Source organism: Mustela erminea, chromosome 4 (genome assembly GCF_009829155.1).
Source record: "Mustela erminea isolate mMusErm1 chromosome 4, mMusErm1.Pri, whole genome shotgun sequence".
In the NCBI taxonomy this organism is placed as follows: Eukaryota; Metazoa; Chordata; class Mammalia; order Carnivora; family Mustelidae; genus Mustela; species Mustela erminea.
Genome location: NC_045617.1, coordinates 25,599,890 through 25,624,118, shown reverse-complemented (window position 1 = coordinate 25,624,118; position 24,229 = coordinate 25,599,890). Strand labels below are relative to the sequence as shown.

The following is a 24,229-nucleotide window of genomic DNA, read 5'->3' as shown; positions in this document are numbered from 1 at the left end:
GGGGACAAAGCAGGACTAATGCATTTGTTGGTTCACCTTCAGCTGACATCACCACACTAGAGCCTGGGAGGGCAACTTTGTTTAATTATGAGCAGGCTCGGGGCACCTGGGTGGCTCAGTGGGTTAAAGCTTCTGCCTTCAGCTCAGGTCATGATCCCAGGGTCCTGGGATCGAGCCCCGCATCGGGCTCTCTGCAAAGCGGGGAGCCTGCTTCCTCCTCTCTGCCTGCCTCTCTGCCTACTTGTGATCTCTGTCTGTCAATAAATAAATAAATAAAATCGTAAAAAAAAAAATTATGAGCAGGCCCCTTTGGGTCTCTAGATACATAAAGTGCTTGTCAATTCAACTCTATCCATTGTCAGAATTTAGGTCATCCAAATGAAAGACAACACTATGATGGACAAGCAATTATTTACTTTATTTAGGCTGAATTTTTACCTTCCTAGTTAACAATGCCAATAGTTTTAAAACATATTTTCATTTTCTTAGGGGGAGTCACTACCAAGAGTGAGTTATGAACAGGCATATAGAGATCTGTGGCTCCCTCCAGTTTTCTTTCATATGTTCTTCCTTACACCTCGCATCTTTTACTTGAGAAAATTTTAGACAAGCATGAGACTAAGGAAAGTTAACTCAATTCCCCAATAGGTAACTGGCTTTATATAAATTTCATTTCCAACTCCTGGAAATAATGACAGACACAAAATTTTATTTAATTTTTTAATAAACCATAAAATTTAAATATTCAAATAAAAAGAAACAAAAATAGATTATTTAAGCCGACACTAAATTTGTGTTTATTCTTCCTCTGGGGATTGGGGCTTGACTTACCTGGGAAGAGAGCAGAGTAATACAGTTATGATGCTGGTGTAATAATGAACAAGTAACAACGGGCAATGGCTTGAATAAAATTTACTCTCAAATCTGGAAGTAAAGATCAGCAGCTCGCTTGAGCCCACTGCGGAAACCTCAAACTAGTCTTGTCTGTGGAAAACTACTATGGCTTACCGTTCTTACCACACTTTCTTCTTCACAGCTTAGCACTCCCTGGCATTTTGATCCTTTTTGTTCACTGAAGCTCACTTCAGTCTGTCAAAACATCAAGGGGGAAAACCCCCAAACTGAATAGACGAATAAACACTTTTAATGTGAACAATCATATTCAGATCAACCTCTTTTGAAAAAATACAAGTCAGTGGGTTTTTTGTCCTTAAGTAACTCAAATATTGTTATTTTTTTTTTTTTTGCCTTTACTAAAATGGCACTTTCCATTTTATTGACATTTGCCAATGTTGAATTTTCTCACATGGGTACCTTGTTTTTCTTTTTGATTGAGGTTTAATCATTCCATTCCAGAATATCTGCTCTTTGCCTAACTTTATCTCCTTCTGTGAATAAATGCACTATTATTAATCAGTGGAAATGACAAAAGGAAAAAAGGAAGCAGTGAGCACTAGCCGGCTCATGCTTGAACACTCGTACAATTTTTATAAGAAAAACATTCATGTTTATTATGGAATCTAAAACTATTATCGGATACTACTACATCTTTTAGCATATTCAAATGGGCCGACAGTCCATGTGGACAGCAAGCTCACAAGAAACAGTGCGATGCACAAGTATGTTCAGCTGGTTGAATCCCAGCAGCGTGGTAATAAAGTGCAGCAAAAATTTCCTTACACTGAATAAGAACTCCAGGAACTTCTGAATATTTTTGGTAAAGTTGAGGAAAAGCTACTACAGTCAGGAGATCGATAATCTTTAGACTTCAAAGACCAGCTGCCAGGGGCCACAGTGAAATATTACACCAGAAGCCAATGAAAAACACTAGCTTGGAAAGGACTGGTTTTTTTCCAAAAGAGCAGAATTATCTTATATGGATGGTTAGCATACTATGATTTGACAGGCTTACAGTGATAAAACAGCAAAGATAAAGGATAACATTTAGCATGTAAAGAACATAGATTTAAAAAATCGGCAGCAAGAAATTCAACGACGGCTCCTGAGACAAGTAGTTATTCTACGTCCTCCATCTACTCCATGTCAATGACGACCCGCCTGAATGGTAACACAGAGTAAAAACAGTGATCTACTACTGTACGTGAGTCAGAAAGTACTGGAAAAGTGACAAAATCGTATGTTATTAAATGACAAAACATATTTAGAGGCTTTATTTAAAAATCTCTCACTGTTCATTATCAAAGTTACAAGATTGTTTGCATACCAATAGACAGACTGTAAACATAGGAAATTTTCATTAAGGAAAGATGCGTTTACTGTAATTGGATCTTTTACAAAAAATTACTGCAAGTTATTGATAACAGAATTTCTCTTTTACTTTCTTAAGTCTAATTCTCTAGAAAATTAAACCAATGTTTCCACTCCCTCGAGCTCAAGTTCAATCATGGTCACCTTAGGAAATACCCCTGTTTATTTGTTAATCAGAAATACAAATCGAGTGGCACATATTTCCATTTTCTTCTTAGGCCAAAGGTTTCGGCTTCATTATATTTTACAAGAAAACAGAAGACTTGCAGTGGTCCTGTGAAGTCTTTCATGTCGCAGCTGAGGTTTAATGACGGCAGTGGAGGAAAGCAGTGGTGATGCAGAGTAAGACCAGCCCAAGTGCCCTTATCTGACATGGAATCATCTTCCTGTTTGGCTTGCAGTAGTGTTTCTGGTCAGGTTGCCTCCACCACACCTGATTGAAGCAAAAGGGTGACATGCTCTGGTAAATCCTGTTTAGGGGTGATTCCGCTCAGGCAGAGAGTTGATCCTTCAGTCTGTCGGCTGCGGGATGATACTAATATGAAGAAAATTATCCGGGTAGCTCAGATGTTCACTCAGCCACTGCAGAGGTGTTTCCAACATTGGCTCAATTCCATGAATCATCACCTGATTCTTTTTCTCTCCATCTATTCCAGGAAAGAAATCCAACAATAATCAGGAAGGGTCAAGACAGAAGAAAAAACAATCTGTTGCCTTTTGAGAATCCTTGGTGAGGTAAATGGGCTTAACAGCTTTAACAGGTTAAACCTGGTCTGTCTCCTGAGCAGGAAATGTGGACATGGAGAAAGTTCAAATGTTGCAATATGTATCACCCAAAACAGAAACCTGAGGGTTGCAATGAATTCTGATAAAAATTCTGTTGCTATATGTGAAAGTATTCATTCTTTCTTAATTACTGTGCTTACCTAAGATTGACGTTAATGAAACTATAGTGAAGAAAACAGCCCATTGTACCCACTGACCAAAATTTATTTTAGTTACACATTAAAAACTGTACCATATGGTTATTAAATATGGCAGGTGTATGAAGTAGGTCAATACATATTTAAAATATGTAAAATAGAAACATGACTAGAAATCATCAAGAATAAGATCAGTGTTTGGGAAGATGTTTAACGAAACAGATGGGAGCCTAGGTTAATTTTCAATCAAATTGTTCAAATATGTATCAAAGTTTTAGAGACAGGGAGTTACAGTTCTAATAAGAAGGAACTAAGAGTCTGACTCAGGATTCCTATTTTAGAGTCATGAAAAGGGATTTCTGTTAACACCCATTTGCTAATTAAAAGTGTGCTGCAATTCACACTCTTCTTTCAAATTCAAAATTTTCCACAGATTTAAGGTGCACTGTGTGTCTTTTATGATTCTGGTACGATGTACTGACAACTTTTATGGTAAACAGCAGTTCCCTCCTAACCATTTCCTTGGTTATAGGAAAACAAAGAAAGCAAAACCAAATTCCCTTTTTGAAAGCAAAACGAAACAGAACCTTCAAGAACTTTGTGTCACTCATCTGGCACACTTCTTGGTTTGTCTCTGTTAATCTCTCCAAAATACAATGTCTAACCCTCTCAGCTTCCTGGAGACAAGAGTCAAGGAAACAAGGAGCCCATGGAACTGTAGGAGAGGGAAATACCCTCTTTCCCCCACTTTCTGCTCTGTTCATCCCTAGTGCTCTCACATCCAGGCAAAATGGACTGATGAGGTATGAGGATAATGGCGTGGCAGACACCTGAAACAAGAGACCCTTTAAAGAAATATTTAAACTCCCCCTTAGAAGTAGCACAGGTCCTAGGAGGTGACAGTCAACAGACTGACCATAAGAGAATACATAAAAACACTACAGAGAATTCATAAAATGATGCCAAATATACAAAGCTAAAAAACACACTCTCAACCCCAAACATAGGCGAGCAGAAGTCCCAAAACAAACTCCTGAATCACTGCCATACTTGAAAGCAATTTTGGAAAAAGACATCGCCTCCTAATGCTTCTCATTTAAAAAAATGCTTTCATGTTTTGATTTTTCTGATAATCTTTGTTGAATCCAAACATACTTTTTACACAGCTGCAATCACTGTTAATACAATGACTAATTTTCATAATGATGGGAATCATCTTTTTTTAAAGATTTTTTTTTTTTTTTTTTGACAGAGAGAAATCACAAGTAGGCAGAGAGGCAGGCAGAGAAAGGAGGAAGCAGGTTCCCCGCGGAGCAGAGAGCCCGATGTGGGGCTTGATCCCAGGACCCTGGGATCATGCCCTGAGCCGAAGGCAGAGGCTTTAACCCACTGAGCCACCCAGGTGCCCCATGATGGGAATCATCTATAAATAAAAGATTTAGCAATATACAGAAGACTACAGAAAGCATGGTTATTAGTACTCTGAGAATATTTTAAATTGTTGGTATTCAAATGGACAAACCCTCAGCTATCTGGAATGATTCATTCTTTGTAAGTTCTAGATTGCCAAGGTTTCAGTGCATTAAATCTTTCTTAGAATATTTGAAAACATTTCCGGTATAGTTCTCTTCATATTCTTATGTATATTTCTTTGAAATATTTTAATATTCTCAGAATCTTCCTCCTACTTAGCACTGAGTCAAAAAATGAGAGTTCCTTATCTATAAAATTTTTCCTTAAGCCAGAGCTACTTTTGGATGCCATGAAACAGAGTATGAGAAACAAGTCTCAACTCAAGATCCAAAATGTTGTCCTTAAGCAGTACTTAAATGTGGGAGCAAATACAGTATGGTGTACAATCCACTCATGCACAGTGTGTTTGAGAACAACCCTGTTACGGAAGGATCGCTGGGAGTCTGAGTTGTACAACATAAGGTGGAGAACTAAGCACTATTCAAATACCTTATCAAACAAGCCTAATAAATCATGTACTCAGAGCCCTAAAAGGCAGCACAGACTCTCTGGTTTAAACTGGGGCCACTTTCAATATATAACATAAAAGTGTCACTAACTAAATCTTGACAACTATGGAAATGCATCTAGGACTATCATATTCTCCAATACAACAGTTTGAGATCTTGAATATGTATTTTGTCACTGCCTCCATTTATCCAAATACTTCAACTGTGTACATTGATCTTTCTTGTTTTCGAACTTCCCCCATCAACACAACTGCCACCAGAGGAATACTCAGAATGGAACAGCAGTTCCCTTGGAACTCGTAACTGAAGTTTCCCTCCCATCACTATAACTCCAGTGCCGAGCATGATGCCCAACACCTAGTAAATAGTTAATAAATGTTTTTATTGGATAAAACATTTTTTTAAATGTTTGGATAATCTTGTTGCTGGCAGAAGGCACCACTAGAAGACACTGCCAAAACTAATGTGTAGAGAACAGTTTCTGATGGTTGGCACTACTAAGTAAAAGAGCTCTACCTATAAAGGCTGTTTTGGTTATTAAAATAATATAAAGTCAAAATGTTTCCAGATAAGCCAAGAAGCATATATGCTATCACCTGAACTCATGCTACCATAAAGGACAACAGAGCATGACTAGACATTTTGGTAATAACAGAACTAAAGAAACGAAGCAGTGAAAAATTAGCAAGATGTTTCTTGTTTTCCTAACAGTAGAAGGGAAACACTTATGATATTGTTAAAGTAAATTGTGTTTTTGGTAAATATGTTTTCATGTTTCAAAATGGGAATCTAGAATTTAATACTTGGGAACAAGAAATATCTCACTACCAAGCAAATGACTCAGGCGAAAAATGTTACACCACAACTCACCCACTCAGATTTTTTAAAAAAGTAGTCTGATGCTTTAAAAGTAGGTAAACATTTGAAACAGTAATCAAGTGAACTAGTTCTATATGAAATTCTCTCATACAGAGCACTTTAGGGGGGTAACTCGATTCTGATGTAATTTCTAACTTCTGGAAAAGTTCCAAGAGTAGTACAAGGAATTCCTCTTGACCCAGATTTATCAACTGCTTACATTTTGCCCATCTGCCTTATCGTTCTGTAGGCATACGATTATTTTCTGAATCACTTGAAAGTAAGTTAGAAATAGTGAGCTCTTTCCCCCAAATGTTAGTGTGTACTTGCTAATAAAGATATTCGTTTATATAACCATGATATAGTCATCAAAATAAAAAAATTAACTTACATAAAACTGTGTAATCACTTCAAATTTTATCAACTATCCTAATTACTTTACTCACCTATCTAGAATCCAGTCCAGGAATCACACATGCATTTAACAGTGGATAGATTTTGCCTTTTTTAACCTTGACAATTTTTGAAAAGCACGTGTTATTTTTTTGTAAAATGTCCATGTAGCAATTTTTAAACCTAATTATTTTAATTCATCTTGTAAATATAAGGATAGTCATTCATAAATACTTTGGGTTTGTAAATTAAGGAAAAGGACAAAATAAAATCAGAGACACTATTTTCATTAGGTAGAGGAGGAATTCAATTCACTTTAAGAGTTAGATATTAAACCCCAAAAGATCATATATCAACTCAAAGAATATAAAATTTCATTTCTTATATTTATCTTACTTATAAATCTAAGGGTTATAAAAGATAAAAATGTAAATATATCATATAATTTTATATTATCATCAATAGCCTAATAAAAACAAACCCAATTCTTAACTGGCATCTACTTTAAAGTGAACATTTTTAGAGTTGTGTGACATTTTAAGAAAAATATATTTAGACAGATGTTGGTTGAATTATGTATGGCAGCAAAAAGAAAATGTGTATTAGCCACACAAGTCACTAATGAAAATTATGAACTTAAAACAATGGTAACTTCTTATGTATATGTAAAAAAATTATACCTATACACAGTGTGTATGTATACCAAATATACACTACGAATATAATGACATACCGAATATAAACGAGACATGAGGGGACCTGGGTGGCTCAGTTGGCTGAGTGTCCAACTCTCGACTTTTGGCTCAGGTCATGATCTCAAGAGTTGTGAGACTGAGCCACAGGGGTCACGCTCCATGCTTGGAGTATGGAGCCTCCTTGGGATTCTCTCTCTCCCCCTCATTGACCCCCAAATAAACAAAATTTTAAAAATAACAAAAAGATTTAAAAAATATATAAATGAGCCTGAAAGGAATGAGGGCCAACACTGCACTGTTGGTTAAGGAGGTGCTACTGGAAGATGACCCTGGAGGCGGCAAGCTGAATTCCTGGTCAGGTCATGAAGGGCTCTGAGCAGGCCTCAGATCTCTTTCCGGGGGTCTCCTTACACATAAAATGAAGGCGTCTCTGTAGATCCACGGTTTGCAAACTGGCTGATGATCAGAATCATATGGGAGATTTAAAAATATATATATAAGCTGGGACCCTCTCCAGACCTTCTGAATCAACCTCTGGGATAAATATTCCCTTAAATAAATCTTATGACAATAAGGGTGTAGAATTTTTCCTTCAACAAAATCTTATGCAGAAAGTCGCCATATAATACAGGGGATGATGGGGTGGCTTTGGTTGATGTGGGATTGCGCGTCTCCCAAGTCCTGCTGCTTGCTGACTTACAACCCATGGTTCATTCCTGATATGACTCCATGGGTCAGTTTGTAAACCATGTTCTAGAATTGAGGATCACGAACAGGTCTTAGAGCTCTAGTCTTTTATGCTTAAATAGCAATAGTTCTTTCAGGTTCAAATTAGCATAATTCACTAGTTTCGAATTCTTAGGCAAATCACTTAATCTTCTGAGTCTCAGTTTCCTCCCCTCATTCTGTGAATAAAGAATTCCAGGGATGCCTGGGTGGCTCAGTTGGTTAAGTGTCTGCCTTCCGCTCAGGTCATGATCCCAAGGTCCTGGGTTTCAGTCCCACATCAGGCTCTGTGCTCAGCAGGGAGCCTGCTTCTCCCTCTGCCTGTTGTTCACTCTCCTTGCACTCTCTCTCTCTGACAAATAAATAATAAATAAAATCTTAAAAAAAAAAATTAAAAAACTACAAAAAAAGGGTTCTAATCTCCAGGGTGGCATGGAGATTAAATGGGATATCCAAGGAGAACACTCAGCACACAGCCTAATACAAAGCTTGGACCTAGTAGACACCCAGTGAAATTAGGGCCTTTCTTCCCCACTTCTCCCTCCTGCTCACTCCCTAAAAACACAAGAATGTTGAAAATTTAAAGCCAGTAAAATCAGTAAAGCCAAAAGACTAGTTTTTAAAAGATCACGGTTTAATAACAAGAAATAAACACTCATTGTAATTCTTTCCTGTATAAAAAGTTATGGTAATAAGGTAATTTTTTCAGTACTAAGATGTACCAAAAGATACATAAAAACCATGAATTCGATTATGTGATTAGCATGCAAAGGGCTGTGAGAATCTGGTCTAATGCAAATATACACTCTGAATTATTCAGTCCCATTATTATGTAGCGTGGCACATAAATTTTACAAATGTGCTAAAAAAAAAAGAAAAAGAAAAAGAAAAATGACAACAAAAATGCAAAAACTCAATTATTATGCAAACAACAGAATGAATGACAGTTTAAAAAATTCCTTAAGCACTGTAAACCCTCTGAATTAAATTAGTAGTGCTCTCAAGATATATATTTAGTCAAGATATGCGTATGTGTGTGTGTGTGTGTGTGTATATGTATGTATGTATATATATATCTATATATCTGTATATATATAGATATATATCACTGACAAGTCAAATGAGCCCTGCTGTACTACTGTTATGTTATTTAGTGGATTTTAGGTAATGTTCTTATTTTTTCTTTAAAGAAGAGAACATACAAATAAGGGGAAAAGACTTCCAAAATCTTTGTTATACATCTAAAAATATATCATAATTTGAGAACTGACCATATATGAGGAATCTGCCTTTTAGAGATTTCTATGAGCAATGGCTCAAATCCTCCCCATCTCGATCTACATTTTAGTCATTTTTTGGCTAATTTTCAGTATGGAATATGACCTAAATGTCTTTAAAAATAGGTTAGCTGAGATTCTAGAGAGATGCATGGGTTTCAATTTTACTTTTAATTAGTAATACTAAATATGTGAAATCTCCTTGAATTTAAAGGAAGCTAAAGAAATGGATGGTGTATCTTCAAAGATAAATGCTTTAATCAGAAAATTTCAGTCTAATTAATCTTTTTAGCGCATACCTGTAAAGATGGAATAGTAGAAATCTAAGGCTAAATGCTGTAACCACTGAGTTTAGCTTTGTGGTTTCACATTTATGTTTTGTAATTCAGCAGAAAATGACCTGATTTGTTATCTTGGAATGTATGATACTGAAGATAAAACTTTGGGAAAACACTTAATACTTCTGAAAAAGTTTTAAACAAATGAAGAGATGAGCTTCTGGATTACCACTAGTCTGAATGATTTTGTTCTGTCTGACAAATTCTTTAACCTCTGATATGTTCATTAGTAAACGCCAACTAATTGAATCCATCGACATGAAAAACCACAGGCAGAAATCTGAAGTGCATACATCATGCTGAAGGATTCTGACTCAGCCTCAGCAGTAACAGTCAGTGAGGTCAGGTCAAAGAGGGTTAAACCAAGCCAGGATATAGCCAAAGGAATACATCAAACGCTGATTTTAAAAGGGCAATTAATCTTAGACAGAAATGCTTCCTGGGGAATGAGATCTCAATCTTAAGAGCACACTACATGATGTAGCAGTAAAAATGAACATATACAAGCTTACAGAGCTTTTATCCTATGATCACAAACAGAAGGAGAGCGCTGTTTATCGGAGAAATACAAACCCATTTAAAAATACTTACATTAACTTCTTCCGGATCTATACTCACTTAGCAGTACAGGTCTTAATGAACATGTAATATCACAGTTAACTTATACCACATATCTCTTTCCATGTGTAACTTTTATATATTTTAAAAGTTATTTCTTCCCCAAATAGTCCCAGAGCCTTGGCTCTTAACTTTCTAAATAAGATTTTCAAAACATGTCCATGTTAGTTCTTTCATGGACTTTTGCTTATAATCTTTACATTTCTTAATGAGGAAGACATAAACCAAACTTCAAACCAAAAAAAAAAAAAATCTGCTAAATAATTAAAAGAGAATTGTATTAAATTAAGAGACTGTAAGACTATCTTAATAAGCTGATTAAAAGTCTCCTGGTAATTAGATAAAAATGTGATAAAAGTTAGAAATTTAAACTTATTCTTCTAAACTCAAAAAATAAAATAAAACTTTGAAAATATAGATTCAAATGTTTTTGATCTGCTTTCATAAAATGACCCAGTGTAATTCCGGTTGAGTGTAATAGGAACCATTAATATTTGTCAAGTATGAATTACAGGAGAGTTCATTGTTTTATTTAAAATATAAGCAATAATTACAGTTTATATATGGTCAGAATGAGGTCCCACAGAACTGTTTTAATGAAGAGATGACTAGCTTTTAATCACCTGGATGTGTTATTATTTTGTTAAGGGAATTTTATTTTGTAATGTTAAAGATGAAATATTAATTGTGTAAGTGTCTACACCCACTTTTTAAAAAATAAGGTTAATTCATTTAATTTCTTGAGATTTACATAAAGAACAATAATTGACAGGAAATCAGAGGCATCTTCTGACAGGTACAGTAATCTCATTTCCACTCAGGGAGAATAAGAAAAATTAACAGTTTATTATTTCTTTGACTTCACAAAAGACATATGTCAGTCAACTAAGTCATTAACAGGTTCTGTATCACCAAGATTAGTCCATTCTGTCTATGTGATGGGAAAAGCACAAAGATGAAAGAAGAGTGAAACAGTCAAGGCAAAGAATTTCACTCATTTTAGTTTAGAATTTGATGGTAGAAAAGAAGGTAGTAAAAGTACCAAGATTAAACTAAGCCTAACAAACTGCTTCTGTCCAATCTTAAGTACAGTAGATTTTTACCCATGAGAGCTATATTTAAAAGAGCTTAAAAAAAAAAAAAAAGAGCTTTTTGAACTCCCATTGTGAATGACACTATATCATTCTTTCACATAAAATATGCATCCGGTGAGGGAGAGAGAACAATGAGTGTCAGGACGAGACTGAAAGGGCGAGTGACCAGTGACCTAGTGCGGCAGGCCAGACTCACAGTATCTCAGCAGAACTATGAATGGGCTTTCAATGATTACTTGTGGATTGCCGAAACTTCAATTAAATGTGGGAACTACTGCTCAGGGTCTTCAATGAAAAACTTTCACTAAGAGCACCACTTTCAGACACCTCTGCCTTAAGATTTTTTTCATTAAATGTATCTTAACAAGTGTATGATAATTGAGCTGGCTACTGAGATTAAGTAGATGCCCTAACTTCTTTCTTTCTTGCCAGAGTCAGATTTCTGGCATATGCTAATCATTTACTAAAAAAAAAGTACAAACCAGTGACCCAGAACTCTTGCCATAATCTGATATATAAGCAGTTACACTATCAGTTTATATTTTATCATAAATTTATACCTTCTGTGAACACGTCTAGTATCAAGTACCTGTCTGTGTAGAGTGGGATTATCAATAAACAAGAAAATAGTGCTTCTTTCTAACTCTATTTTATAAATTTCCTAAGAGAACAGTTATTTATTAAAAAAAAATTAATTTAAAACTGCAGGAAAAAAAATGTTAACTATAAGACCTTGGAAAAATATGATTATGAAATCTCATTTAAACAAATACTTTGTTTAAGCCCTACAACCATCCTATGAGGCTAGTAGCAGGAATTATCCTTATTTTGTAGAATAAGAAAACTGGATCTGTTTAAAAAAAAAAAAAGAAAAGAAAAGAAAGAAAAAGAGAAAGAAAAAACAAACAACGAAGCGATCTTCCAAATGAGTATGAAGGTACAAAGGGATACTACAATGAAAATAAACTCTAAATGAGTGAAAAAAGAAGTACTGAAATTGAAAAACCTATTGTTCTTACTCTTAAACCCTCATTCTGATGCAATTTGGGGGTTTGCAGGGTTTAGGTTTCTGTGGCATGAATTTGAGAACTGAAATACCACCTCTTATGGAGGGGGTCAGCGTCAGCATGCCGACAGAAGTGCCCACTTCTGGCTCAAGCCTCAAATCACAAGGTATCAATCCACCAACTTCAATTCTAACACTCAAAGGATCTGCCTCCTATGAATAATATGAGATTTAGATGTTTCTTTCTCTAACTGCTCTATGTCTGGATAAAAATTTTAACATCAAATAGTTAATTCACTTTATAAACAACCTAATCTTATGTTAGAGTGAATGAGAAAAAGGTGAGTGTACCATCTTCTTTTTACTTTTTGTAAAAAACTATTCCACTGTTTTTCTCCTACAAATAAAGCATTATAACTGTTTCTAATATTTTATTTCTTTCAGAGAGAGAGAGAAAGAGAATGAGCAAGGGGAGTGGCAGAGGGGGAGAAGCAGACATTTAATCTTACTGACTGAGCCATCCAGACGCCCCTAAAGTAACAAGTTTTTAAGTAAGATGACCCAAATGGGGTATAATTACCCCTAACCCCAGTTGTTGACATTATCTTCCAATGTACTAACCAAGCAAATAGGTCAATCACTTAGCTCCTCAGTGCTTTCTGCACATTTCTGACATCACTGAAAATTTTCTTCATGTTTATGGGAGAGAAGTTGAAAAATCTGGCTAGTCAATCTTTCAGAAAATAGAGTAGGGAAATTTTAGACGAGCATTTTAGACCAGGTAGTACCCCTGGCAACTAGCCCCTGGGTAGCCCCTACACAGAGGGATTCTATTTCTATGGTGCTCAGGCGGTATGTCTGACCTGTTCTCTCCTTTTCATCTAATTTCTGCTCATCTTTTAAGACAGCTTAGTCTTCACTACCTCATCCAGAATAGATAAGAACAATTCCAGGGGCTTCCTAAAATTCTTTGCATATCTTCATTCCTGCACACACCACATGTGGGCATCTTTCTGCCCATTCCAACTGTATCAAAGTTTCATAAAAGCAGGAACTACGTCTCACACCTCTTACTGTGTCCAGCGCCAGAAGTCAGTATGACGCAAAGGAAATGACTGACAAAAAATAAAGTCCACAACATCAAATGGAAACCAAAAGTTAAATGGGAGTTGGGAAGGGTCTGAAGGAGTAAATAAATTCCCAGGAAGCAAAGCAGAAATGGAAATGCAAAGAGCCAAGTGGCCAAAGGGCTGTACTTGTTGGTAAGAAAGAAGCCGGGAACCTTCACTGATTTGCCACGGAATGTAAGCCTTTCCCTACACATACATTCATTCTATCTGTTCTCCAGCCCAACTGTGACAGTTGTGATCACCCACAACCCTGACATAAACTTACCAAAGTAAAAACAGACATTTTTATTCTCATAAGCCTAACTTGAAGGTTCTTATATATTACATTAGAAAACTGGGAAATAAAATATGATTGGGCAAAGCTTATAGGTATTTTGTATTCTCTAAAGTAAAAGAATAATAGCTATGTTTTTAAATTTTTGTTGTTACTTTTTTGTAAGTTGTTTTTAATGAACAAAGAAAGAAGTATTTCACTTCAGGTCTGGTACAGAAGCTTAGCTCTGAGTCATTTTAACTACAGCTGACACCATGAAAAAAATTTACCTGAGCTCACCTTTGGTTACTGCCTGTTACCTTTAATTTGGCTAACTCCTCTAGCCACTTACAAAACAAAACAAAAAAGGGAACACACAAAGCAGCTCATCATTAGTTACTCCACAAGAACAATGACCTAAAGCACGTCTTCATAAATATTAGCACATTCTATTTTCATATGATGAAATAAGGCAAAATTCCTTCATGCATGAATCACTAGTTGTAAGGAGTAGTAGACAATGGTGCCACATAACATTTATGAAGTACTTTCTCTTTTTATCATGTGATGACAGCCAGTTCTTATCCATACACACCCAATCTTACAATCTTTCGCTTTCAACTGAAGTCGGGCACAGGTGTTTCAAAATGCTTCACATTTGTCAATACCACAGGTGTAATGAACCAGACAGTAAACAGTTCTTTACTGAAACAGTGACTTTATGTTTTGGACACTCCCCACAGATCCTAAAACGACGGTTATTTTCAGTATGAGGTTACAAAAGGAGAGGCAAACGCAAGTTTTTCCAAAGATAAGATACTGGTGTTAGAAATGTGGCCTCTTTTGGTATGAAAGGTACTATCAAAAGTACCTCAAAAGTAGAGATGCTATTTATATCATTTCAATAAAGCATGTGTAAGTATGTGTGTACTCCAGTAGATGCAAGCGTGCGACAGCTAGGAAGAAGTCGGTCACAAACATACCCTCCTATAGCATCTGAAATTGCCTAAAAGGCAGATTTGTAGATTACAGTTTTGAGTGGCTACCTCACTGGTCCCCTTCAAAAAAAATGTAAGGGAAATCACACTGTCTATTCTCCAGGGATGGATGTACAGGTTGGGCAGCCTACAAATTCAGGAGAGAATAAAGAGCCTTTAAAAGAGTAAAACACTTCACAAATCTGTATGCCATTATTGTGCAGGGCCACACTAATCTTGTATGTATTGTTGTTATCTGGGTGTAGGAATGGCAAAAGAGCACGAATGTACATTTTGACAAAGTGCGCCAGCTCAAAGCACGTGACTATTTTTTATTTTCATGTCTTATCGTCACAGCCACCATTTTATAAGTTCAACAAGAAAGTGGCCAGAATTATATACAGGAACATTAAAAAGAACAAAATGGGCAAAACAACAAGTGTTCAGTTCAGGTTCCTAAGATCATACCAGTAAATACTGTAGGGGCATGAGGGCAAGATCTGGTACTAAAACATAAATCACAGAATAAAGAGTTAGAAAAAAGCAAACATTTCAAAATGTTATTTTAAACTAAACAAGAAAGTTAAAAAGTTGAAGTGAAAATGAAAACAAATGGAAGCACGCTAAGGCAAACAAACAAACAAACCAGGAGATGGAGATCTGAGTTCTAAACCTAGTTCTAAACCTAGTTCTGCAACTAAGTTAAGAGACCCTTAGCTACTCATCTAAGAAATCAAGAGACTGAACTAAATTAACTTTAAGGTTCTATAATTAAAGATTCTTTAAAGATGTCAAATAATAGAATTAACACCCAACCAATTTCTTCCTATTCTGTAGTAAATCTCCCCTCATCACTCTGTGTTTTTGCTAATTTTGCTGCTGGCTGGGACATACACCATTACAGTACATTCTTCTTCCAAGGGTTTGGGTTTCTTTGTGATGTTCTCACTCAGTAGGCATGGATCTTACTTTATTTTTTTAAGGATTTTATTTATTTGACAAAGAGAGACAGCAGCAAGAGCACATAACAGCAGGGGGAGCAGCAGGGAGAGGGAGAGGGAGAAGCAGGCTGCCTGCTCCCAACATGGGGCTCAATCCCAGGACCCCAGGACCATGACATAAGCTGAAGGCAGACATTAACCGACTGAGCCAATGAGGTGCTCCAGGCAAGAATCTTATAAAGAAGTAAATTTTAAATGACAGAAATTTTTTAAAGTATATTGTCAAAAAATATATAAGAAAAGAACAATAAAGGGGCACCTGGGTGGGTCAGTTCGTAAACTGACTCTTGATTTCAGCTCAGGTCATGATTTCACGGGTCCTGGGATTGAGCCCTGTGTCAGGCTCCATGCTGGGTGTGGGGCCTGCTTAAGAATCTCTCTCCCTCTCCCCCTGTTTCATGCTCTTAAAAAAAAAAAAAGAACAGTAAGGTAGCTATTTCAATATAAACTTAAATTTCAATAGCTCTTTTTTCTTTTTTAACTGAAGTAGAGTTAACATACAATATTCACTGTGTATATTGTGATTCAATATTGAATATTGAATATTGAATATTGAATCACAATATACACAGTGAATTCAACATTTCTATACATTAGGAAATGATAACCACAGTAAGTCTAGGTACCATCTGTCACCATATAAAGTAATTTCAATTACTCTTAGTTGATAAAAGCATTTTTTAGTGTTCCTTAAGATACTACAAAGTACTAAAAAAGAACGAAAAATACAGTACAGAGTAATGAGTCACTGAAAGCCAATGCTTGCAGAGGGGACAGGTAGGAAGTGTATGAGTCTCATTTGTGTTAGCAATAAAAATGATTAATATCTTAATTATACTTCAAATGGAAAAACTATATTCCTAAATCCTTAAGAATGGGGTAAAACAGACATTAAACAGACTTAAAAAGAAAAACAAAAAATCAACCCTTACAGCTTGGAGAGAATGAAATAGAATGGTAAGATTATTCCTGAATCAACAGAAGTTACTAGGAGTTTCTCAGTGAAAATTTCTGTAACCTTTGTTCAAAAATAGAAGTTTACTTAAATAGCTCTATAAGAAAATACAGGAAAATGGCAATACTGTTGTCCCTGGAGAGGGAAACTGAATTAGGGTTTGGCAGATATAGGTAGGCCGAGAGACTTTTCATTAAATTCTTTTATATACTTTCTGGTTTTGGAAAAATATAAAATTTTAAAAATTATTTAACTGAAGATAATACATAAAAAACTTTAACAGGGCCTCATCAAAATTAAATACTTTTACTTTTCAAAAGAAAATTAAGACATGTCATAAACTGGGAGAAAATAATTACAAATCATATGTCTGATAAAGACTTGTATCCTGGGGTGCCTGGCTGGCTTAGTGGAAAAAGCAAGTGAATCTTGATCTCAGGGTTGTGAGTTCAAGCCTCATGTTGGGTGTAGAGATTACTTAAATAAATAAAACTTAAAAAAAAAAAAAAAAAAAAAAAAAGACTTGTATCCAGAATACACAACTAACTCTCAAAACTCAGTAATAAGATGAAAACTCCATGAAAAAATGAGAAAGGCATCTGAACAGACGTTTCACCAATATATCCACAAAAAATAAGCACATGAAACATACCCAACATCATTAGTCATTAGGGAAATAAAAAATAAAACCAAGAGATACCACTGTACAACCAATAGGATGGCTATAATAAAACAAAAAAATGTCAAGGATACAAAGCTGGTAGGACTGTATCAGCCAGCCACTTTGCCAAAGTTCAGCAGTTTCTTAAAAAATTAAACATAAATCTATCGTGCAACCGAGCAATTCCATTCCCAGGAATCTACTCAAGAAACATGTAAATATATGTCCACAAAAAACCTGTATACAAATGTTCTTATCAGCATTACACATAAATGTGAAAATATGGAAACAATCCAAATATCCAAATATCCAAAATATGATACACATACCTAACTGAATATTCAGTAATAAAAAGGAACAAACTACTGATATATGCTACAATATGGATGAAACCCAGAAACTTTACACTAAGTGAAAAAAAAAAAAAACCAAACAGTTGCAATCTCACATGATTGCATTTATGCAAAATATCCAAAAGAGGTAAATTACAGAGACAGAAAACAGACCAGTAGTTGTCTACAACGGGCAGTAGGAACAGAGATTAGCTGCAAACAAGCACAAGGGAATTTTTGAAGTGACAGAAATGTTTAAAACTAGATTATGGTGATAGCTGTACAACTTATAAATTTATTAAGACTAAAATTTGAAGGCACAAACAATTATCTAACTGAAACTCTTACTGAAAACTAAAATTACACAGCAATAAAGATAGACTATGATTCTTCAACAGTATTAAAATCAAGTTAATGTTAACTGTGCTTGCCATGATTTGGTGATCCTAAATAGTGTTTCAGGTAATGACACAAAGAAAGAATTCAGTATGTGAAATACTGAGTCAACATTTTTACCCTAGCACGAGAGATAGGAGAATGTGTAAGACACCATCTGTGCACACTAGAACAGCTAGATACAGGAATGTATGTCCAGGAAAGGCAAGCACGTTTGATTAAGGGAAAAAGTTATAGTCATAGACCAAATGACTTATTTTGAGTTCTATATTCTTTGTTTAGTCATTTAGGCTGAAATATCAAATTCCCCTAGTTCCACTATGTTTCCAATTGTGGTTGTTAGGCAAACTATTTCCTTAGACACTACATGCTTCTTGAACTGTATGATACAGTTAATTAGTCACATAAGTAATAATACAGTCACCCAACTTACAATATGTTAATAAGAAACATACCATTATCTACTGAAGTTATACTGTTACAATATTAATATATTTATTAATGCCTTACCTCTTTCCATAAAGGATATAAAGTAGCAAGTTTAAAAATTTCTCTATATAACAAATAAAATCTGTATAACATATTAATAAATATAGTAACAGTCCACTGAAATTTCCCCAATAACCTGGTAATAAATAAAACTATGATTGCAAGTCATTCAGTAATAGGGTGATGATCAAATTACAGTACGTTGAAATGAAGGACCATAGTGCTGCTATTTAAAAAACAGCTTTTTAAAAAAAAATTTTTTAAAGATTTTATTTATTTGTTTAAGCAAGAGACTGAGCGAGGAAAAGGTCAGAGGGAGATGCAGACTCCCCATGGAGCTGAGAGCCTGATGTGAGACGTGATCCTGGGACTCCAGGATCATGACCTGAGCTGAAGGCAGTCGCTTAACCAACTGAGCCACGCAGGCGCCCTAAAAAACAGCTTTAAAGTATTCTTACTGACTAAAACTATGCTCATGTTGTGCTAGGTTAAAGATGAGGCAGGAAATACAATTTTACAAACACATACACACCCTTCCCAAATACTCAAGTGTCCATATGCATGTGTGTGTCAGCTGTGGGCTCTGTGAGTTAGGGGATGATAGGATTTTTCTTTTTTTATTGTTTCTGCATTTTCTTTGTGTTCCTTATATTGCAATTAAGAAAAACAGAATTCAGCAATTTTTATGTTTTTCCCTTTGCCTACAGGAAATTAACTTTAACCTAAGCTACAAAACGAGGACTATGAAATAGGTAAGTTCTTAATTGCACATGTGAAATGTCAATGCCTAAGTGAACAATGCTGAAACATTAGGAAGTGGTAGAAAATCCAAACAAAATACTTATTCTGTTATTCAGCATTTTGAACTTTAAAATATTAACCAAAGGTAAGAAATTTTTTTTTTTACTATCTCTTATTCTTTTAAAATGAGGAGACACAATGCAAAATGTAAAATAGTATTTACCAGAACTGAACCCACAAATGAAAGACCCAGGGTACCAGAGTGGTAAGAGAGTAATTAAAAAGTAGTATTATTTTATTTTGCCAGAGAGAGTCAATTCCTTATTTTGTTAGTGTCAGTAATTTATAAAGTATTAAATTAAATATTAAGTGCTTCTGTTTCAAAAGATTGTTTCCTATGAGATAATGAAAATATTTTCCTGAAGTAACCAGTAAATGTTATTTATAAATGCAGAATGCTTATGTTATACCTCAGTAACAAGAAGAAATGAGTAATGTTTTAATGTTGCTGACATATTACCTTCAGGAGCAAGTGCAGAAGGACAAACTTCTTTGAGGAGATCGCCTAGTGTATGCAACTGTCCATCTGCAGCCACAGGACGAAAAAGCTTCTGAATGAAAGGTCGTTCTGTTGTTGTCTATTTGAAAAATGAAAAAAAGAATTCCAACAATTACGTCTTTGTTGCTATGAATTAAAATTAAGAGATCAGAAATTTAAAGCTGCCTTCAGATGACTTCTGATACAGTGTAATCAGAAGCATATAATATCACAGATGTGGTAATATTATAAAAAATGCTTAACATAAAATCAAGTAAATCTAATCATGAGGAAGCAATCAGACAAATCCAAAATGTGTGACATTCTAAAGATAAGTGGCCAAAAAAGGAAAGAAAAGGAGAGAAAAGAAAACATAAGACAACTGGTTTCAGTTCTTCAAATAATTCAAAGGCAGAACAAAACAATACAAAAAGTTTTAAAAAGACTGGTGAGATATAAAAACTAAATACAAAAATAAATCTTGATTGAATACTGGGTTGGAAGGAAAAATCAGCTATAAAAGATTTTTGGAATAACTGAGGAAATGCAGAATGAGCATTAGATAGTATTACTGAATTAATGTCAAATTCTTAAAGGTTGTAAGGATAATGGTTATAAGGACAACATCCTTTAAGAAGTTCATGCTTACATATTTAGGGATGAGGAGCCATGATGTCTGTCTGAAACATACCTTCAAATGGTTGAGAGAGAGTGCACATGAGCGGCGCATGAGTGCAAATGTGGGAAAATGTTAACTGGTGAATCTAGGTGAATGGTATACAGTTTTAGTTGTTTTATTATTTTTTTCTCTACATTTGAAAATTTTTAAGAAACAGATTCATAAATAAAGAACAAACTGATGGTTGCTTGAGGGGAGTAAATGGAGGAATGGGAAAAGTGGATGAAGGGGAGTGGGAGATACAGGCTTCCAGTGATGGAATGAAGTTACAAGATAAAAGGTGCAGCACGGGGAATAGAGTCAACGGTACTGTAATAGTGTTATGTGGGAACAAATGGTAACTACATTTGTGGTGAAAATAGCATAATGTATAGAGTTGTGAAATCATTATGTTGTACACTTGAAATTAATGTTAACGGTGTATATCAACTCTACTTCAATTTAAAAAATTAAAAAGAAAAATCAAAAAAAAATTCAAAATACCAGATATAGTATTTCCTCTGACAACTGTGATTAGCACTATGTCATAACTTACTGCTAATAATCTCAATGTATTGCCCACTTTTAAAATTCAGTTTCATTTACAGGAGCATAACAATGATGAGGAACGCCTCATGACACACAGTGCAGAGGTCCTGGAATCAGCCAGTGTATGAACAGCACTACCATTTATGTACTTTATGATTCTGCATCAAGTTTGTTGTAGAAAAGAGTGATGAATTATGTATGCCAAGCACACAGAAAGAGACACAGAGAAAGAAGATGAATGAATTAATGTTAAAGATAATAAACACCCTGCCCCCAACTGCTATTTCATTTTAAGATGTTAAGTTTTTATATTTTAAGTTTTCAGGGATTAAAAAACCATAAAAACATATAAGAAGAGAGCAGTGCTTTATATTAGTATCCATATCTATAAGTAATTATACTCATATACTCATATTTACATATAGTATTTTAAAAATTTTTTACATTTTTAAAATAAATATTCATATAGTGTTTATGAGAAAATGATTCAAATTCCTAAACATTAAAGACAAGTTTGCTTGTTTTTTTTTTAATCACAGAGGTAAAGCTCAATTACAATATGTCACTATTATAGATCTGGTATAAAAAATAATCTGGTTTTAAGTATGGACATAAAATAAAATGTAAGAAAAACAGACATGATACAAGCTTGTGAGCTACCTTTCCCAGTTTTTTGTTTTTTTTTTTAAAGTAAGCTCCACACCCACAATGGAGCCTAAGGCTGGGCTCAAACTCACTCCCCTGAGATCAAGATCTGAGCAGAGATCAAGAGTTGGAGGACACTTAACCGACTGAGCCACCCAGGCACCCTTACCCTTCCCAGCTTTACACTATGTACTCAGTGGAAACATAAATAAATGTTAAGAACTGTATTCCAATAATAGTTAAGTATCTGTGGTAAGTATGTAAAAAAGCCTTGATACTTGATAAACTCTTGGCAATTAATATGCACTGAATATAAAGCAATTCATTTCACTAACTGAACTCGTTATGGGTTTTTAAAAACAGTATGACTGATATCCTTCAATTTGGGAAGTTCATACATTTCACGCAAGATGAAACTGAGAACAATGTGATGAACAATCGAAGATTAACTATGTGAAGATAATAAGGGTTTGGGGAGTTCAGAGAAGAAATAAGTGAACAGAGGACTGCAGCAGTAATTTAAAATAGCCACCACCCACTTAGGGCTTTCTATCTTGCAGGCAATGAAGAGGCTTTTAAGACTTTTTAGCAAAGGAAGTGACGTGATGAAAGAGGCTTTTTCTGAAGGCTAATGGAAAGCAGCACAGTGTACGATGACTTGGTTAAGAGGTAACATCAGGAAGACGGGTGAGAGGCTGTCTGAATGATGCAAGCATATGTGACGACAACTGGGGCTAGGTCAGAGAAAAAGGAGGGTCAGGACTATAACCCCAATTTAAAAAAAAAAAAAGTTAAAATATATCATCCATAGTCAGAGCTGAAAACACTAGGATTTTCAGCAAAGTCAAAAAAACTTTTTAAGATTCATTCCCCCTCCTACTTAGTGAAAAAAATCGTGAGGTGAATACTTATAATACAACATATTATAACAACCTGAAAACAATAGGCTAAAAAGGCGCTAAGTGGGCTTAGCGAGATATTAAAAAACAGAAAGTGTCTTCCTCTCTTATTGCTAGAAAAATGGCCTACAATTTCCCTGTAGTTCTCTTTTTTCTATTCTCCCAAGTATAGATACTTATAAATGCAAATCTGAGCAGTGATAATAAAGGTGTAACTTCAACAAACTTTATAATGATGTTATTTGCTTGGGTGGAGGAGAAAAGGCTTGTACTATCACACAATCTAAGTCCATTCTGTAGCACAGTAAGCAAGAAAACTCTCACTAAAGTGCTATTTCTCATGTAACAAAAACCTTACTTTAAAAGAACAATTAGGGACACCTGGGTGGCTCAGTCAGTTAAGCTGCTGCCTTCGGTTCAGGTCATGATCCCAGGGTCCTGGGATTGAGTCGTGCATGGGGCTCCTTGCTCGGCACCGAGCCTGCTTCTCCCTCTGCCTGCTCTGCCTGCTGCTCCCCCTGCTTGTGCGTGCACTCTCTCTCTCTGGGACAAATAAACACATAAAATCTTTAAAAAATAAACATCTATTCAATATTTATCTGACTTGCTTTATATTCTTAGTCCTTAAAATTTAGTAACCTAGAAAAGAACAGTTAAATGTCTGAGTAAGTTACACCAAAGATTACGAAAACGACTCAGTTTCGGGAGTTACTGCCCTTAAAACAAAAACCCTCCACAGAGAGATCATACATTCAAGTACTGTACAGAGGTTCGGGAGGGCAACGGGAAGGGAGGGTAGTTTCATGCAAATCTCTTGGCAGATCTCATTAAACCTGAGCTGAAGTTCAGCAGAGAAGACTAAATTATGCTAGAAGTATTTAAAAGCTATCTTCCTCCTGAAATAGCAAGAATTTTAAAGATAGAAAAAACTCCACCAACATGAATTCTGCCAACTTTTATTTAGTATACATGAAACTGGACAGTGCTAACAATACCTATGTAATCTGAATCTTAGCCTGACAGACTAGAAAGCTGCACCAACAGTCATATAATACAATATTCACTTAATCTAGCCATTTATTTGTAAATATGCAAACTATTTTCAGTGGCTTCCAAGAAGCAGTACTGCTCTCTCGTAAGAAATAACAGGACTTCGACACGTCATCTTTGAAACTGCCTTATTACCTTAACGTGCATGTTACTCTTTTAAATACACCAAACAGAATATAAAGTTGGGGTGCTACTGGCTGGCTGCTCCTCCTCCCTCCTCTGCTCATGTACCCTCACCAATGAAACAATAATTTTTCCTGTATGGAAACATTATATGGTTGATTTGCCTTGGAGATATACTGAGCAGAGGCAAAGGAATCATATTTATAAAAATGATAAATTTGTAAAAGTTTAATGAATCTTACATATTTTCTTAAAGTGACAATTCAAGAGTTACAGTCAAATTCTTAGCGATAATGTGTGTTACAACTATGGTGTGAACTGTATGTAGGCTAATCATATTATTAATCTTATATCTAAGAAATAAGACAGGGAAAAGGCATATTTCCAACACAGCCAAACAGGTTAACCGAACAGGTTAACATTAAAGCTGATAAAACAAGAAATGCTGGTAGGCTTTAAAATAAGACAACGTATGAACTTTAAGAGTACAGGCACAATGGATACATCATTAAGACCAAGTCTGATTCTTATGACTTACATAAAGTACATACTGCAACAAAAATGCAAAGCAGTTGTTGAAGAACACAGACTTTGGTGCCAGAAAGAACAGGTTTTTAAGCCCAGGTTCTGTCATTTATTATAGACCCACTGGTG

General features: G+C 35.3%; 1 protein-coding gene across 6 annotated transcripts in view; it reads right to left on the bottom strand.

Moving 5' to 3' along the window:
* Nucleotides 1-1,232: 1,232 nt before the first annotated feature.
* The window catches only part of ATG5 (autophagy related 5), a 125,109-nt gene continuing 102,112 nt past the window's right edge, over nt 1,233-24,229 (bottom strand). For 2 of the 6 annotated variants that reach the window (XM_032338916.1, XM_032338918.1), the window contains 2 exons: nt 19,634-19,751; nt 1,233-2,915 (listed from right to left, as the gene is read on the bottom strand). In XM_032338916.1, the coding sequence (XP_032194807.1) occupies nt 2,779-2,915; nt 19,634-19,751 (255 nt within the window). In that variant the 3' untranslated portion in view covers nt 1,233-2,778. Of the gene's footprint in view, nt 2,916-6,893; nt 7,576-19,633; nt 19,752-24,229 lie in introns of those variants that run through there. The other 4 variants (XM_032338922.1, XM_032338919.1, XM_032338917.1 and 1 more) reach the window with 3 other exon arrangements.